General features: G+C 42.2%; 1 protein-coding gene across 2 annotated transcripts in view; it reads right to left on the bottom strand.

Annotated features, from left to right (window-relative positions):
- AHCYL1 (adenosylhomocysteinase like 1) overlaps positions 1–18037 on the bottom strand; it is a 93026-nt gene extending 74989 nt beyond the window's left edge. The window contains exon 1 of one of the 2 annotated variants that reach the window (XM_060231612.1): positions 17731–18037. In XM_060231612.1, the coding sequence (XP_060087595.1) occupies positions 17731–17841 (111 nt within the window). In that variant the 5' untranslated portion in view covers positions 17842–18037. The remainder of the gene's footprint in view (positions 1–17730) is intronic. The other variant, XM_060231614.1, reaches the window with a different exon arrangement.
- Positions 18038–18765: the final 728 nt, after the last annotated feature.

Below are 18765 nucleotides of genomic sequence, written 5' to 3'. Positions count from 1 at the left end.
CGGCCGACGATGTCCCAGAAAGCCTAGATCGGGCGCTGAAAGCCGTGGCTGGTTGGCTTAAGCTAATAATAATAATTTTTAATTTATATCCTGCCCTCCCCGCCAAAGCAGGGTCAGGGCGGCTTACATGGCATAAAATGCAGACATTACAATAATACAATAATAAAATACACTAATTACATTACAATTATATTTCTCAATTAAAATATACTATTACATTAAAGCCATCAATTAAAACTATCAAATTTAAAACCAACAAATTAATTCGGTGTTACAATCTTGATGTTACTCATCTTGACACAGTTTTACATTACGACCGTAAAATAATTCCACATTAAGAAAAAGCCAGCTGGAAGAGGGTGGTCTTGCAGGCCCGGCAGAACTGGTTAAGGCTCTGCAAGGCCCATACCTCTTCTGGTAATTGGTTCCACCAGTGGGGAGCTGTAACTGAGAAGGCCCTTTCTCTCGTAACTTTCAGTTTGGCCTCCTTCGGCCCAGGGATTGTCAGTAGATTTTGCAAGCCAGATCTCAGTACCCTCTGGGGAACATATGGGGAGAGACGATCCCTAAGGTAGGCAGGTCCTCAGCCATATAGAGCTTTAAAGGTAATAACCAGCACCTTGTAACGAATCCGGTACACAATTAGCAGCCAGTGTAGTTCCCGTAGCCTGGGCTGTATGTGCTCCCACTTAGGGAGTCCCAATAACAGTCTGGCTGCCGCATTCTGCACTAGCTGCAGTTTCCGGGTTCGGCACAGGGGCAGTCCCATGTAGAGGGATTACAGTAGTCTAACCTCGAGGTGACCGTTGCATGGATCACTGTTGCCAGGTCATCACGCTCCAGGAGGGAAGCCAACTTCCTCGCCCACCTACGATGAAAAAAGGCGTATTTAGCAGTGGCTGCTATCTGGGCCTCCATTGACGAGGAAGGCTCCAGTAGCACCCCCAGGCTCTTGACCTTGCGCGCCATTTCCAATGGCGCACCATCAAAAACTGGTAGGGGGATTTCCCTTCCCAGGCCTCCACGGCTCAAGCAAAGGACCTCTGTCTTTGCTGGATTCAACTTCAGCCTACTCAGCTTGAGCCAACCTGCCACGGCTTGCAGCATCAGGTCCAGATTTTCTGGGACATCACCAGGCCAGCCGTCCATCAGTAGATAGAACTGGGTGTGATCAGCATACTGGTGATGGCAATTCTGACCATCCTGATTTGTTGGGGCTCAATGGGACTGTATGGCACAAGCCTTTGTCCTGTCAAACTATCAATCAAGAGTACTTGTGTGCCATTGGTTGAGTCTGCTCCTCTCTCCTGCCCAAGTGAACACCAAAAAGGAAAGGGCATGAGGAATATGAATTTAAGCTCAATGCAACTTTTAAATGTTACAAAATACAGGTCATCTTCAGGTATTCAAATAATCTAAGAATGTCAATGTGATGTAGTGGTTAAGTGTTGGACTAGTATCTGAGAGATCCAGATCTGAATCCCTACTCATGCCATGGTAGGTCACTGGATGACAATGGGCCAGCTGTACTCTCAGCCTAATCCACTTCATACAGTTGTTGTAAGAATAAAATGGAGAAGATAATGATGTAAGTTGCTTTGGGACCCAATTAAGAGAAAGGGGTAGGAATGAATTAAATAACCATAAATCCAACAAGCATATTACTCCTATGACATAGTGGCAAGGTCTTTCTACTGTGTAACTTTCTTCATACCTACTAATCCTGTTCTACTCATTTACAGAGGATTTATTTGAAAGAATAATTCATGCCCAACTTCTGTCTTGGCCTCTCCTTGCCCCCTTGTAATCTTCACTTTTATGTAGAACTCTCAGTTTGACTTCCCTCCACATATCTGAGGACCATTCTCAGAAATTCATATTGAAACTTATGTTACTGGTCTTTAAGGTGCCACTGGAATTATTTTGTTTTGCTAAAGCAGACCAACACTGCAGGTCTGTACTATGCTGGCATTTTCAAAGGTATATTATCTACAAGATGAATCAGGATATAGATCTAATAAACAGCAAATTTTGTTGAACTGGATACTACTACACTTGCAGCTAAATCTTACACACATTGACTCAGAAACAAACTTCACTAAATTCAATTATGCTTATTTCACAAATGCATACATAGGCTCCTATAAATGGTGATATATTATTGAAAATTACAAAATGCAATATCCAAATATACTGACACTCCTTTATTATGTAAGAGAGATACTTATTTTCTGAGCCTTCTAAAATAGGAGCTCCTTTTGCTGCATTAGAATGCTGAGAGTTCTGAGCCATCATAATAAAACTTCTATGATTACTGAACAGCTGATGGTTTCTAGTCAACAGCTTTCGTTTTTTTCCTTGTTTCCCAAATGACAAAAAGCTAGAATGTACACTCAGGTGCTTGAGGATGCAGCAGCTTTATTTCCATCTGTGGAGAAATTTGTAATGTTCAGTTTTTTTAAAAAGTAAAGCATTCATACTTCTATGTCATAAATATACCACACAGTATATTTTATGTGCCAAGCATAAATGTAAGAAATTTCATATTTTAATTTCTCTAAATTTCCTACTTATTCCATAAAAGGCAGTACTGTTCTATACCTTCAAAATTTCTAGAAATTGTCCACTAGAACCCCACAGCATTTGTCAAAGTTCAAAAAGACAAAGATCTTCTAATCCTTGTTCTCGGAACCAAACTACACGTTGTATCTACTACATGATCATTACAGAAACTTGCAGCAGGACGTTACAATTTGCATGGGCACTAATGGATGTGTGTGTGTGTGTGTGTGTGTGTAAGGGCTCGTGCCTTCCCCTTGCACCATTTCCCCAACCCAGCATCACCCTCAGAACAGTTATTTCCATGCTAGGAGCTGCAAGTGCAAGAATCAGCATGGTGTGGTGGTTATACAGTTGGCTTTGGGAGACTCAGGTTTGAATCCCCACTATATCATGGAAGCTTGGTGAATAACCTTAGGCATGTCACACAAACTCAGCCTAATATGCCTCACAGGGTTGCTGTGGGGATAAAATGGATGAGAGGAGAATGATATAAGCTGCTTTTTATCCCCATTGGAGAGAAAGAGTGTGTATAAATGGAGTAAATAAACAAGCATTCATTTCAACCACAATCTCATGATGACGTAAATAACACAAAGCTAGGGACATTTCAGATCAAGAATACAATACAGGGTGGGGCAGGAGCAGCAACCCCTCAAGGAAGCATACGAGAGAATTCAACGAGCTATGAACACACTGAAAAAGTGGGTAGATGTGCCCTACCTGGCCTGGATAGCCCAGGCAAGCCCAGGCACCTCAGATCTTGGAAGCTAAGCAGGGTTGACTCTGGCAAGTACTTGGATGGGAGACCTCAGGGTTGGAGCTGCCTCTCTGACTATCCTCCATACCCCCAGTAGGGGTCAGCAACCAGAGGTTGCCATGACTTTCAGGTGCAGACACACACATACATATTAAAAAACTCAAAAAAGAAATGTGGGTAGATGTGAACAAGATTCAATTCAACAAGGATAAGTGCAGAGTTCTACAACTGGGTAACAAAAATGAGAATTGCACATACTGGATGGAGGATATGCCAGGGCCGCTGGCTATGGCCCTGGATACACTTCTGGGTAGCAGTGTGTGTGAACAAGATCTTGAAGTATAGGTTGACTGTAAACTAAATATGAGCAGCCAGTGTGATTCAGCAGCAAAAAAAGGCTAATGTGGCCTTGGGGTATATCAACAGAGGCATAACATCCAAATTGTAAGATGTCATAATCCTGCTGTACACTGCATTGATCAGTGGAGTACTTTCTGCAGTTTTGAAGGACTCACTTAATAAAAGATGTGGACAGAATGTAGTGGGCGCAGAAGAGAGCAGCAAGGATCAGAGGCCTGGACACCAAGCCCTATGAGGAAAGGCTGAAGGTCTTGGGAATGTTCAGGCTGGAGAAGAGGCTGGGGAGGACAAGACATGATTGGTCTCTTTAAGTATTTAAAAGGCTCTCACAGAGGACTGCAAGGAGCTGTTCCTGTTGGCAGCAGAAGACAGGACTTGCAATAATGGATTTAAATTACAGAAAAGGTACCAGCTAGCTATTACGGATTTTTTTTTTTTACAGTAAGAGTAGTTCAGCAGTGGAATCAGCTGCATAGGGAGATGCTGAGCTCTCCCTCACTGACAGTCTCCAAGCAGTGGTTGAACAAACACTTGTCAGGAATGCTCTAGAGACTGATCCTGCACTGAGCAAAGGAGTTGAATTGGATGCCTGTATGGAGCCAAGCCATACATAGCAAGAAACAGCAATTAGCTCTATTGTCCAGGATGCTAAAGCAGCTGGGAGGCTCAGGCAAAGCAGATTGAGAATTATATTAATAGTGCTCAATTTGAATCCTGAATCAGGTTCTGTACCTGAGTCATGGGGGACTCCCAGTCTTTGGTGAGGCACCACTGGTGCCAGTGCCAAGGGTAATGAGCCTAGGTGGGATGCTGGATTCCTCCCTCTCTCTGGAGGTCCAGGTCACTTCAATTGTCAGATAAGTCTTTTATCATCTTTGACTAGTCAGGCTGCTGGTTCCCTATCTCACTCTCTAGGTAGCTACAGTGATCCATGCAACAGTCACTTCCAGGTTGGATTACTGTAACCCACTCTACCCTTGAGCCTGATCTGCAAAATGCAACAAGTGCAAATGCAGCAGCACATCTGCTGACAGTGATGCCTCTGTGAGCTTGAATTCAGCCAGTGTTGTGCCAACTGCACTGGCCGCCAATCAAATACCAGATCTGGTTCAACATCATGGTCTTGACCTCTAAAGTCCTATGTGGCCTGGGACCATCATACTTGTAGGACTGCCACTCCCCATATGAGTCCCAGAGAGCTTTACACTCTGCTGATCAGCATCTCCTGCTGGTCCCTAGCCTCAACTAGGGAAAGGGTTTTTTTGGTCCTTGCCCTATCCTGGTGGAACATGCTCCCACTCGAGATCAGGGCCCTAAGGGATTTATTACAGTTCTGCAGGGCCTGTAAAATGGAATTGTTCTGCCAAGCTTTTAGTTGAGGTGGTAGATGTTCAATTTTTCTAGCCTCCCCTGTTCAAGGCCCCTCCTCCTATCCCTGGCTGGATATGAATTGGACACTGGAGCTTCATGGGGTACCCATTTTTGGAGGTCGCCATTATGAGAAGGGCCAATTAAAGGATGTCAGGTCTATGCATAAACTAATGAGGAAACCTGAAACCTAATACTCCAAAATAAACTTTTTGGATGGTCCCTTGCAAGTTACAGGGCATTTTTAAAAATAAAAAGAATGACAAAATGCAATCCTCAGTGCACACAGCTGCAGGAAGCAGAACACAAGAGAATTAGCTTGACTGAGTCAAAGAAGGTCATGCTTTATTATGTATACAGTCACTCAATCCAACTTTAATAAGAATTGGCAATATGCTCTTATTTGGAGCTTGCCTAGATTCAAATTAATCTTCACCCCGTGGGGCTGCAAAAGAATGTAAAAAATTCTGACCAGAATTCTTGTGAGTGTGGGAAAAACAGCTGAAGGTGAAACCTTCCACAACACACAGGTCTAAGTCATACAGTATATTTTTCAAGGAGAAAAACCAATGGAAAAGGACAGTATTGCTGATCTGTTCTTCTCCAAAATGCCTGACAATATGAGCCATGTATTTCTGCTTATGTCCAATTTTTTATAGCAAAACACCATTTTCTAGTTCAGACATCAATGAATCAAACCACTACAAAGACACAAATATACTGCAAGTGCTACGAAAGTAATAGCACCAGATGTTTAGCTAAAGGCAGTTCACCTGCAAGCAGCACAAATGCACTTGGCCCCTCCCCAACCCCCAGGATTCTCACTTTGCATCACCATATTTTCAGTCTGATTTATTAGAACACCATGTCCTTGGCCCGCTAAATCTTGTTCTGTTACAAGCCAGAAGTGAACAGATTCTACAGTAGCAGTAAGGCGGTTACCAAGGACACAGTATTGATCAGAACTCAACAGAGTTCAACCAGCTCAGTAAGGTAGGACAAAGCAGTCCCTGAACCCCCAGGAACTTTGACTAGGCCAAAGGAAAGGCTCCTTTTAAAGAGCTTGGTGGGATTTAAAAGAGTTATTTGGCACTTGCTTGTTGCATGATTAAAGGTTAACTTTGTGATGTTATTCCTTCCTTCAAGACATTTCCCATAGTGCCACTCAGAGACAGTTTAGTCAGTCTAGAAAAGTATGCTGAACTGCACCCTAGGGGAAAGCAATTAAATTGTTCAACAAGAACATTTAAAACAGTTTCTGACTAAAACTACTCACAATGAAAACCCAAAGAAAGGACAGTCAAAGATTGGAAATTCAATGCTGGTAAACCCTGAAGGTCATTAGACAGCTATAAATGTACCACATGACATTCCGAGTCTCTAAAAGACATTTACCACATTACAAAGCAATTGCAGACATTAAAAGATCAAGGAACACAAATGACTCCTTGAAAATTTAATCCAATGAAGAAGTCTTGACAATAATTTCACATACACTGCTTGCTCATAGATTTTTACTAGACTTCTTGTACATACATCTTCATTTGTTGCATTATTGATAGCCCAAGTGGGAGGAGGGAAGCAACACTCTTACAAGGTACAAAAGCATGCTCAATATGTAGATTGAGGTGTCAATCTCATTTGTTATGAGGGCCAGATCTGACATAAATGGGACTTTGTGGGGCCGAGCCATATGTGTCATAAAATGCAATGAGAGATAGTGAAGATATAAACTTTATAAAGTATATAAGACACAATTAAAGATATTTTAACTTAAAATACAAACATGCTTAAAACTCTTGTGATATTTTGTTTAAAAAGGAAAGGTGGGGGAGTAGTGGGATTTGGCAATGCAATTTTTAAAATAAAACATGAAGAAAAAGCACAAAAACCACAGCCGAAACTAAAAATATAAAATGCTCTGAATCTAGGAAACATGAAATTTCTGGGCGTTGCAAGCTTCTTCCGCACCCCCACGCCGGTCTTCTCAGATTGACAATAGCTCTCCAATGTAATATGGCTGTGGTTTCTGAGGTTAGAGTACTCACTAGGCACCAGTTCTCAGATCCATTCAGCATCAACAAGCTGGCTCAAAGCATCAACCCTTTATTTGTAAGCAGCTTCAGCTGGCCATAAATGCTGCAAAAAGCAAAAGTGCCTTACCTCTACTCCATTGAAATACATTGTCACACAAAGTTGCAAGGAAAACAGGGAATGAAAGATGTATTGTCTCTTTCATTAACTCACTCCCTCATATTTTTCAATCTTGCTAAATACTATACAATTGTTAAACAGTCAAACACAACTATTGTTTTTGAAGCAAGTTAAAATCTTTATACAGCAGTTGGCTATAATGGAAGTATGAGCTAGGAGACCTAAGAACCACTTACAAGTATCAGAAAGATGTATAAGAAGCAACACATATTAAAGAAAGTTGCAGGAATTAGAACAAACTAAATAAGTATAGTAGTAAACATGAAGATATCAGAGAACAATAATCCTGTATTTTGAATGGAGTACAAGAGCATTTTAATCTCCACTTTTTATGACCAACTATAATGATGAACACAGAGATATGTACAGATTTATCAAAACATCTAGGATGACAGCAATGCTAATTCTGTGAACTCAAGCAGATCATGAGAGAGAGGGCAGGAAGGGTTGCATCAGTGCTTAGTTCTCAAGGCCCTTTCTTACACACCCAGGGAAATGCTGATCACCAGTTTTTCTCCTGGCCAATTTGGCTAGGGATCCTATCTTCTGAGCATAGAGCAGGGGTCACTGGGTGAGTGTGTATGTGTGTGGGTAGGTATTTGTGAATTTCCTGCATTGTTTATGGAGTTGGACTAGATAACCCTGAAGGTACCTTCCAACTCTATGATTCTATGATCCCATATTCTGCAGAGGAAGCAAGCTTGAGGAGCCTCTGTAGCATCAATAGCAACACAAAGAATCATTTCACAGGAAAAGAGAGTTAGTCTGAATCCTATATGCAAAGCTATAACAGTACATCAACATTCTCCACAGCATCTTGAATGTACCATTCAGCAGGATTCTGCCAATGCCACAGGACATATTAGGAGAAAAACCAGAATTAGCAGAACAAACCCAGACTAACGTGAGTAGTTCTGTGAGGGGGACAGGGGAACCGCTACTATTTTCACATAAGGTAGAGAGGGTTTTGACAAGGTGCAATTTCGGTGAGAGGTGATATTTTGTCATCTTTTCACATTTCAGGGTTTTTTTCTATGTGAACAGTGCAGCTCCCTAGATTTCACCAATAAAAAAGCCATTTTTCTGCAGTTCAGAAAGTGCAACCTCGAATGAAGCAATAAAAGAATTCTGCAACAACCCAATGCCATGTCACGAGTATGATTTTGCATGAATTCTACACTAATGACATAAGAGGGGGCTCTCATAACCATCAAACTACTGCACTTGCCAATCAGTAGTTTAGCTGCAGCAAGCACCCATTTTCAAAACCATGTTTCTAAAAGTGTGTTACAGTGGATACAAATAGGGTAATTTCACCATATATGATACAAATATGATCAACATATAGAGGTAGCAAACCTAAGGCATCTAGGAAACAAATGAAACTTTTTAGCCTTCATATACTCCTTAAATCAAAGCACAGCATGCCTGCTCATTGGATAAAATGCTAGTTAAACCATGAGGAATTTGCCAAATCTTAAAAAATACCCTGCAGAAGACATTTTCTCATTTGACCCCCCCCCCCCCATAAGGGCTTAGAAAAAAGGACATATTTCAATTATTTTCTTAAATACAGTCTGAATTCCTACTATGTATATAGCAAAAGTCCAAAGAAGACTTACGTAAGCATTTGACAATTAAATATTGTGAAAGGCAAAAGATTTATGTGATCTGAAGAGAAACCAGAGTACACTGTGGAAAAAAATACTGTTTTTCAAAGCAATGTACTCAATTCTGGATAGTCCAAGCTAGCCTGATCTCATCAGATTTTGGAAGCTAAGCAGGCTCAGCCCTGGTCAGTATATGGATGGGAGACCACCAAGGAATACCAGGGATGTGACACAGAGGCTAACACTGGCAAACCACTTCTGAACGCCTCTTGCCTAGAAAAACCTATGGGGTCCCCATAAGTTGGGTGTGAATACAAGAACGGACTTGGTAGGAAAAATTCTGGAAACAGCGGAGTTGGACTAATCCCAGCTGTTGGCTGGGAAATCTAAGGAAGAAGCAAGAAAACATTGGTTGAAATTCTATACTTGGTTAGATACTCAAGACTCTTAACATTCTCCAGTACGAACATAAGAGAAGCCATGTTGGATCAAGCCAATGGCCCATCCAGTCCAACACTCTGTGTCACACAGTGGCCAATATATGTGTGTATATATACACACACACATACATATATATACACACACACATATATATACTGTGGCTAATAGCCACTGATGGACCTCTGCTCCATGCTTTTATCCAATCCCCTCTTAAAGTTGGCTGTGCTTGTAGCCGCCACCACCTCCTGTGGCAGTGAATTCAACATGTTAATCACCCTTTGGGTGAAGAAGTACTTAATTTTATCCATTTTAACCTGACTGCTCAGCAATTTCATTGAATGCCCATGAGTTATTGTATTGTGAGAAAGGGAGAAAAGGACTTCTTTCTCTACTTTCTCCATCCCATGTATAATCTTGTAAACCTCTATCATGTTACCCCGCAGTTCACGTTTCTCCAAGCTAAAGAGCCCCAAGTGTTTTAACCTTTCTTCATAGGGAAAGTGTTCAAAACCTTTACTCATTCTAGTTACCCTTTTCTGCACTTTTTCCAATGCTATATCCTTTTTGAGGTACGGTGACCAGAATTGTACACAGTATTCCAAATGAGACCGCACCATCGATTTATACAGGGGCATTGATACTGGCTGATTTGTTTTCAATTCCCTTCCTAATAATTCCTAGCATGGCGTGGCCTTTTTTATTGCAATCGCACACTGTCTTGACATTTTCAGTGAGTGATCTATCACGACCCCAAGGTCTCTCTCTTGGTCAGTCTCTACCAGTTCACAACACATCAACTTGTATTTGTAGCTGGGATTCTTGGCCCCAATGTGCATTACTTTGCACTTAGCCACATTGAACCTCATCTGCCACGTTGATGCCCACTCACCCAGCCTCAACAGATCCCTTTGGAGTGCCTCACAATCCTCTCTGGTTCTCACCACCCTGAACAATTTAGTGTCATCTGCAAACTTGGCCACTTCACTGCTTACTTCCAACTCCAGATCATTAATGAACAAGTTAAAGAGCATGGGACCCAGTACTGAGCCCTGCGACACCCCACTGCTTACCATCCTCCACTGTGAAGACTGCCCATTTATACTCACTCTCTGCTTCCTATTAATTAGCCAGTTTTTGATCCACAAGAGGACCTGTCCTTTTACTCCATGACTCTCGAGCTTACTAAGGAGCCTTTCATGAAGAACTTTATCAAAAGCTTTCTGGAAGTCAAGGTAAACAACATCTATTGGGTCCCCTTTGTCCACATGTTTGTTCACCCACTCGAAGAACTGTAACAGGTTCATGAGGCAAGATCGTCCCTTACAGAACCCATGCTGAGTCTTCCTCAATAACTTGTGTTCATCAATGTGCCTGCTCATTCTGTCCTTGATAATGCTTTCTACCAACTTTCCCAGTATTGAAGTCAGACTGACTGGTCTGTAATTTCCTGGATCTCCTCTGGAACCCTTTTTAAAGATGGGGTTGACATTTGCTACCTTCCAGTCCTCAGGAACAGAGGCAGATTTCAATGAAAGATTAAATATTTTTGTCAGGAGATCCACAAGTTCAACTTTGAGTTCTTTCAGAACTCTTGGATGTATGCCATCCGGACCTGGTGACTTATTAGTTTTTAATTCGTCAATCAGTTGTAGGACCTCCTCTCTTGTCACCTCAATTCGACTCAGCTCTTTCATCACCCCTTCCAAAATTAGTGGTTCTTGAGCGGGCAAACACTTCTCATCTTCCACAGTGAAGTCTGAGGCAAAAAATGCATTCAGCTTCTCAGCCATTTTCCTATCCTCCTTCAGTAATCCTTTGACCCCTTGGTCAACATAGATTTAAACATTTTAAGGCCTTATAAAAAATTATGAGTTTTTGTTGGCCATAAAATGCTAATATCAGGTTTATACAACCTCAATTGCCTCAGGTCCATATAGGAAGAGGGCATTTAATACTTTAATCTGTATTCCGCTTTTGGAATCTAAGAACAGTTCCTCTGACTTTACATCATCAGGGTTGGGCATGAACTGGTTCATGAACCAAAATCTGGCCCAAACTTGGGCTGGTTTGAAGCTGGTGAACTGATGTTCAGGGTGCCTTTGCTGAGCATTTGCCAGACTTTTGCCTGGTTCAGTAGTTCAGGACCAGCCATTTAAACAGCTGAGTGAAGTGGGGTCCACCAGTCAGTTGCTAGGTTTAAATAGCTGGCTAAAAGCCATTAAACCTCTTGGTCTCACTCCCCCCTTTGAAGCAGGGGGAAGCAAAATGGATGGGTTAATGGTTGTAAGCCATTACTCGGGGGGCGGGGGGACAAAATACACAATAGCTATCAGCTATTGAACCTCTAGGTTTTTCTCCCTTCAAAGGGTGGGGAAGCAAAACTGACCAATTAATTGGCTGCTGGCCATTTAAATCTAACCACTGGCTGGTGGACCGAGTCAGCCCTTAGGATTAAATGGCTGTGAACCATTAAACCTCTCTGCTTTGCTCCTCCCCTTCAAAGCAGGGGGAAGTGAAACTGATAGGTTAAATGGCTACCAGTCATTTAACTCTACTCAGGGCATTCCCCCCCACCTTTCTCCTGGCCCCAGTGAACTGTAGATGGGAGAAAGGCCAAAGGGAAGTCCCTTCCAGGGGGAGCCAAAACTCACCAGACCAGCTCAGTTTGGGTGGGAACCTTTCAGATCAGTTTGGGGTTTAGGAGTACCCTGAAACAAACTGCTTTTTTTTGGGGGGGGGGGGGTTGTAACCATCTCTAATTGCATTTTGGAGAAGGAGGAGGAAGAAGAGTTGGATTTACACCCTGCTCTTCACTTGGAGGGATGGTGGCTCAGTGGTAGAGCATCTGCTTGGGAAGCAGAAGGTCCCAGGTTCAATCCCTGGCATCTCCAAAAAAGGGTCCAGGCAAATAGGTGTGAAAAAACCTCAGCTTGAGACCCTGGAGAGCCGCTGCCAGTCTGAGAAGACAATACTGACTTTGATGGACCAAAGGTCTGATTCAGTATAAGGCAGCTTCATATGTTCATACGGAGACTCAGAGTGGCTTACAATCTCCTTTCCTTCCTCTCTCCACAACAAACACCCTGTGAGGTAGATGAGGCTGAGAGCTCAGAGCTGTGACTGAACCAAGGTCACCAGCTGGCTGCATGCAGAAGAGTAGGAAATCAAACCCAGTTCAACACATTAGAGTCCACAGCTGTTTAACAACTACACCACAGCTGTTCCATGTCCTGTGGGAGTGAACTTTTATTTATCTTTCTTTTGTAGCACTGAGACAGAGAAAGATGTGAAGTTTGCATCTGCAGAAGCTTACAATAAATGTCTGTCTTAAAAGAAAGTGCTTTTTGTACAGTCTATTTGAAGGTATGCAAAACTGCTGAAGATTATTCTACCAGTAAAAAAGCATTTTATTAATGCTCAAAGACCATTATGATTTAAAACTTTCTTGGGATGACCCCTAGTAGCAAGGTACTCTGAACTAAGTTTTAGCAAGCTCTGCCTCAAATTAAAGTGGAGGGGAGAGAAGAGAGCAAAGAAGTACCATCTCACCTAAAAAGCTCCACACAGTTTTGGTTTAAAAAGGTGTCAACCTGGGCAAAATAATAATTGTCTTTCAGTTAGAATCTCTGAAGCTTACCTATGTGTCTATGAGACAGATAAAATTTATGCAACCACTTAAAGGCGACGATCTACAACCCTCAGTTCAGAGCAGTCCTATTACTTCAATAATTAAGAAGTACACTGATGACCACAAGTGGTGCTTGCTTACACTGTCTTCTTTAGACTGAAACTTGCAACTGATCATACTGTTAGTCTGCTGAATAATGCTGTTCCACTTTTCAGCCTTTACTACTCATTGGAACACATGAACCTGCCTACACCAACTGGCAGAGGCTCTCCAGGGTCTTACCTAGAGGTGTTTCACTAACCTACTTCCTCCTTTTTAACTGGAGATCCCAGGGAGTGAATCTGGGACTTTCTGTATGTGAAGCAGATGCTTTACAACTGAGTCACAGCCCCTCCTCAATAATGCTGGGGGAGGAGAATATGAGATAATCAGAAATGAATTACTCAAAAGGGATCACATCCTTTTTAATAAATCAAATAAAGAGCTGTCTCTCAAATAACAACTCAACTAATGCTACACTAACCTGTTTGCTTGCAACCTGCTCCAGTTTGGAAAAATCATACTGGAAACTTTCTATATGATGCAATCATTTATGTCAATTTTTAAAGCATGTATACCTTGGAAGTCCTCAAAAAAAAAAGCAGTTGAGCTTAAACCATCTGTTTCTATAAGGAACATATACTTAATTCAAGATTGAAAATACAATGAAGATTTAAAACAATATCCATTTCGAGCATTTCTTCGTTCAGTCACATTTTCAATCCTTATTTCCTTATTATAGAATTACAAAATAAATGTTCAAATAGATAAACCTCACCTAATGTATGAACCTTGGATAATTCTCTTGCAGTCTAAATTACCTCACTGCACGAGACTAAAATGGGCGGGACAACTATGATGTCAGGGCAGAATAAAAATATAATAACTAAAGTGTGTGAACTATGGTTCACTAATTTGGAACAAGTTTACAATAAATATGTCCAATGCAATCTTTCTTTTCTTATTTGCTTTATTTTCCATAAATAGGGTCCTAAAGCAGCTTATATCATTACGTTCTCCTTTTTATCCTCACAACAATTCTGTGAGGTACATTAAGCTGAGAGTGGGAGTCCAGTCCAATATTGCCTAGTCAGCTTCCATGGCAAAGTGGGTATTAAATCCAAAACCTCCCAGATCCTAGTTCACCACCCTAACTACTATACCATATCAACATGGGTTCATTCCAGCACTAAACATGTTGTGAAAGCTGTTTTCATGAATTTCAGTGAAATGTGTTTCTCTTAAATACAGCGTCTAAAGAAAGGGTCTGCTGGTGACACACATAAATGCATCAGCATTATCATGTGCAGACCAGTGTACCCCATGCACTAGGTATGTACAGTATACATGCAATTGTATTTATTTTGGTAACTTGGTATTGGGAGACAAATGTTTGTTGATGAGGCCCCTTCAACACCAGCAATTCAAATGGAAGTACATATTCTCTTTCTGTCATTCCACTCTTACTATACATATTTAAGAGGAGAATATGTCAAAACTGGGGGGGGGGACCCAAGCATTCAAGTTTTAGTGTTCTAGCCAGTTCTAACAGTCACTTCAGACTGTTTAATAGCAAACTCAGAAAGAATTTACATTTTTAGCAATGGGTAAAGCCTCTGGGAACTTGCTTGGTGGGTAGGTTCACCCTCCTACCTATTTGAATTTGACACCAAGCTGATTAAATCAATTATGCAGAAACCAATCACAGCTTTTCAGTTAATCCTTCTGAAGGACTGGGCAGAAGGGGAAAGTTTCAAATGTGTTTTTAAAGAAAGGCAGTTTTAACAAGTGTAATTCTACTTTGTCAGCTACCAACAGAAACATTATCATTCACCTAAGAAAAGCACTAGTCTGCTTGGAACAGAACACTCTATTGCATTGTTTAGCTAGTCCTAATTAGCATGTATTATTATCTGATTTTCAAAAAATATTTTGTAATCATCCTTGAGTTTCAGAGATAAATGCAAATTATAAATTAAGTAAAGTTCAGCACATCAAATCAAAGTGGAAAATGTGGTTATATTTATGCACTCAAAATTCATAGGTGTTGTTCCAATAACAGCAACAATTATTAGGAGGGTCAATGAAGGTTTTCTTTTAAAAAGAAATCCTGCATTAGGCAAAAGCACAAAGTAAAAGCCATGACCTGCATGCTCAGATGTCCCCAATCAGGTATTTTCAGAGGACAGCTGTGTTGTTCTACAGAAGAACAGCTAGACTGGTATCAGACAAAGAGAGCTTTGATTCTAGAAAGCTCATACTCTGAAAATCCTGTTGAGATCTAAGGTACTCCTGAACTCAAATCTAACCAGTCAGGTATAGCTTAGTGAAGTGCTAAAGGCTAAACAAGAGTATTTTCCAGGTAGCAAAGAACCTTCCACTTTCATCTAAAGGTTATTCACACAGATAAAACCAAAACTGCTGTGCAGGTCTTGAATTTATCACACCTGTACTACAAACCTCAGCAATGGTCCAAAAACAGCCATAGTGTAATCTTTTATTAGGACTAGCTAAAGTTTCATAAAGTAATCAACAAGCTTTTGAGATCCCCAGAACTCATCTTCTTGCAGGAAGAAGTAAAAGGGTGGGAGAACAAGACAATAAAATGAAAATGATCTGGATTAGATCAAATTTACAAACTAGAAGTAAAAAGCATTAGGGAGGCAACCAGAAGGGGAAGTGCAAGAACAAAGGGCTTACTTGTATAATCTCAACCCGTGGATTTAGTATTGTATCTGAACTCATTACAATGAACCACATTCCACATATAAAGAGTAAAATATCCCTACAAATACTGGCTGCTACAGACATGAAGAGCTGGGGTAGGAGGGAAGGACAGAAAAGAGGCAATGTTCCCTACCTTCAACCTGCAAGAGTTCTTTACAATGGAAAAATCATAAACAACTTTAATTTGGATCCTCTCATAGTTTTGTGTCTAAATGAGAGAAAGGTCTTAACCAAACAACCCTGGATCCATCTCCATGGATAGTTTTGTAAAAGTACAATATCACTGGTACCTAATTCCATAATGTTTGCAAAGGGAAGAGCTATTTTCCTGGGGGAACATGGTTGAATGGCGTTCTGGAACTTCTTTGAGGAAACAAAATTCTCAAAAAATGTTTAATAGTTCATGAGGGACACCCAGGTTCTCCTTCATTTCCCTCTTGAGAGTGCCGACACCTCTTTTTCCAGAAAAAGAAAGCCCTGGTCAATGGAGTATTACGTACATATCAATGCATATTTTTGGAATTGTTCTCAAATTCAAACTTTCTAGCACATGATTATTATGTGGTATGATGGTATGCTTGCTGTGTTTTAATCCTAAGAACTGATGCTACCAAAAAGGATTAGTTGTGAAATCAGCTATGGATTCTTCGTATACTTATGACAACAAATCTTTGAAATGAATTGCATAAAGTTAACCTACCTTTAACTACAGATTGGTATCAGAAAATTTGGGAAATTGTGCTAATGATAAAACTAACATAATGTGGGATTCAAGAATATGTTTAGTCATACAGTTAAACAGTTTGTGGCAAAATGCTCTGTGTTTATCATTCTCTAGAATAATTCATTTCAACATGGAGCTCAGCCTTTTGTATCTTTTGATGACTAGATATAATTGTGAGGTGTATATTATAAAACCACAAAAACAACACACACACACCAAAATAAAAATTATGCTATATATGATTTCAAGCTTGTTTGTTCAGTTTAGGAGAAAGGGGTCATGAAATGCAAACAGGGTGCAGGCTGGGAATTATTGCACTAAGATACGTGAAAGGCCCTCAGCAGGAACAGCTTGCAGCTCCATCTTACATCTATATCTATTAAAGTAGTAATACTTAAGTACTAAGTATTAAAGTGATTTTAGATTAGAATTACTAAAGTAATTTTAAAGCAGAAAAGAAAGTAAATAAGGTATATGTTTCATCTTTTCCTAAAGTTCAGTTGTGCTTTTCTTTTTGATCCCTTCCCCAAAGAAGGTCTTGAAGTTTTACATCTCTCCCCAATCGAAAGGTGCAGTGTGAATAGGAAATGCAAGACGATCTTTCCTGAGGGGCACACAACTGAAAGCCTACACTACAGATCACAAAGTGAATGCTGGTCTCACATTGATCCTAGGCAGGAATGAGGATGACGACCCATCACACAGCACCACCAGCATGTAGCTCAGACACCATGAGCAGGCACAACCAGAACTCTCAGTAGCTACTATATAACAGAACCATCCGCAGAGACGTGTAAACCGAGAACTCCAAACCAACCAAGCCTTTCAGTTGCAGAAAACCGTCTGGGCCAGCCCTCCCAAAGGGCATTCCCTTTTTACCTCTACCCAGCGCTCTCGCCGCCAGCAAAGCAAAATCCCTGACCGGCTCCACAGCCCTCCCACGTCTCACCTCTCTGCAACTCCTTCCTCTGCCTTATTCCTCCTTCCCCCGCTCGCCATCTCACAGGGTCACGTCTATAAGGCTACAGCCCCGGAATATGTTTTCAGTGTCAGGTCTCAGCACTGGGGCCTACGAAATACGTGGCGTTTCATGAGGCATGTGCAGAGCGCCTCTCACCAAGTCCCTACCCACAAGCGACCTCTGGGGTCACGAAGAGAAGCTCGCCAACCAGAGGGCATGACTTTCAGGAGCGCCTCAGCTCCAGCACCTCTTCTTTCCTTTGAGAAACGGATCCCGCCCCCGCCCGCCCCCCGTCTCGTCCCACACAACGGGTGAGGACACCGGCTGGCCGGCCCGCACCTTCTTGGGCGCCTTGGTGAGGGTGGACATAAAAGAGTATTTCTCAGCGTCCTCCATCTCCTTGGCTTGCTTCAGCTCGTCTCCGACGGCCGCATCCGGCATAGAGGACATCCTGGGGGAGTAGCAAAGGGCAGGCCGCTGAGCCAAGAAAACCGCTGGTATCGTCGTTGCTGCCGCCGCCTTCTACCTGTCTTCCCCCGCACCGGCTCCGCGACCTCGCTCTGCAACCGCCAAGACTGCAGCCGCCGCGCTTCAACAGAGGGCGGGACCGGCCAACCACATGCGTCACCACGCACACTCACTCTGCACAAGGACGCAGAAGCCGGGCGCCCGAGAAGCTGGCGCTGGCATCAGCACGCTCGCCGGAGGAAGGGCAGGACAACGCCGCCGAGGAAACGAGCTTCAGGCAGAAAGTTTAGGAAGGGCGTAGGCGTGACGGTGGTTGCGGTGCAAATACGACGGAGAGCTTTGTTTGAAACTGAGACCTGTTTAAGAGCTGGCCAATACATGCAGCAAAATTAGGTGATGGAATAGGCAGCTTAAAGGGGGAGACCAGGTTTTTAATGCCCCATACACAAAGTCGGCCTGTAAATTTTTTAAAAATCGGAGGAGTTCAGTCCCGGCGAGCATGTATAGAGGTCGAAAGGCACTTAGCAGCTCGCCGCCGCTGCGCGAAGGGCCGCAGAGGTGAAAGCTGAGAGGACGGGGCCCCTCCTTGTCATTTAAAGAGCCCGCCGATCAGCTGGTCGGGGGACTCTTTAAATACAGCCGGAACCGGGCCACCCCTGTAAGATGTCGGGGCTGGGGCCCCTACCGCTCCCCTTCCTTTAGCTTCCGGCCTCAAAGAGTTCTTTTACCAAATAGATGCTGTGCTATCCCCTCCCCCCTCACCATGCAACTTTGAAAAATGTAATCCCCGACCTTCTGGCTAAAGTGATACATTCCGTTCTACTGTCTCAGCCTCTGCTATACTTCCTCATTTCCACCTCTGCGTGTATAGACCAAATCTTAAATAGCATAAATGCTCTTCTTCTT

Source organism: Heteronotia binoei, chromosome 2 (assembly GCF_032191835.1).
Source record: "Heteronotia binoei isolate CCM8104 ecotype False Entrance Well chromosome 2, APGP_CSIRO_Hbin_v1, whole genome shotgun sequence".
Classification (NCBI taxonomy): Eukaryota; Metazoa; Chordata; class Lepidosauria; order Squamata; family Gekkonidae; genus Heteronotia; species Heteronotia binoei.
This window is presented reverse-complemented; position numbering and strand designations above follow the sequence as displayed.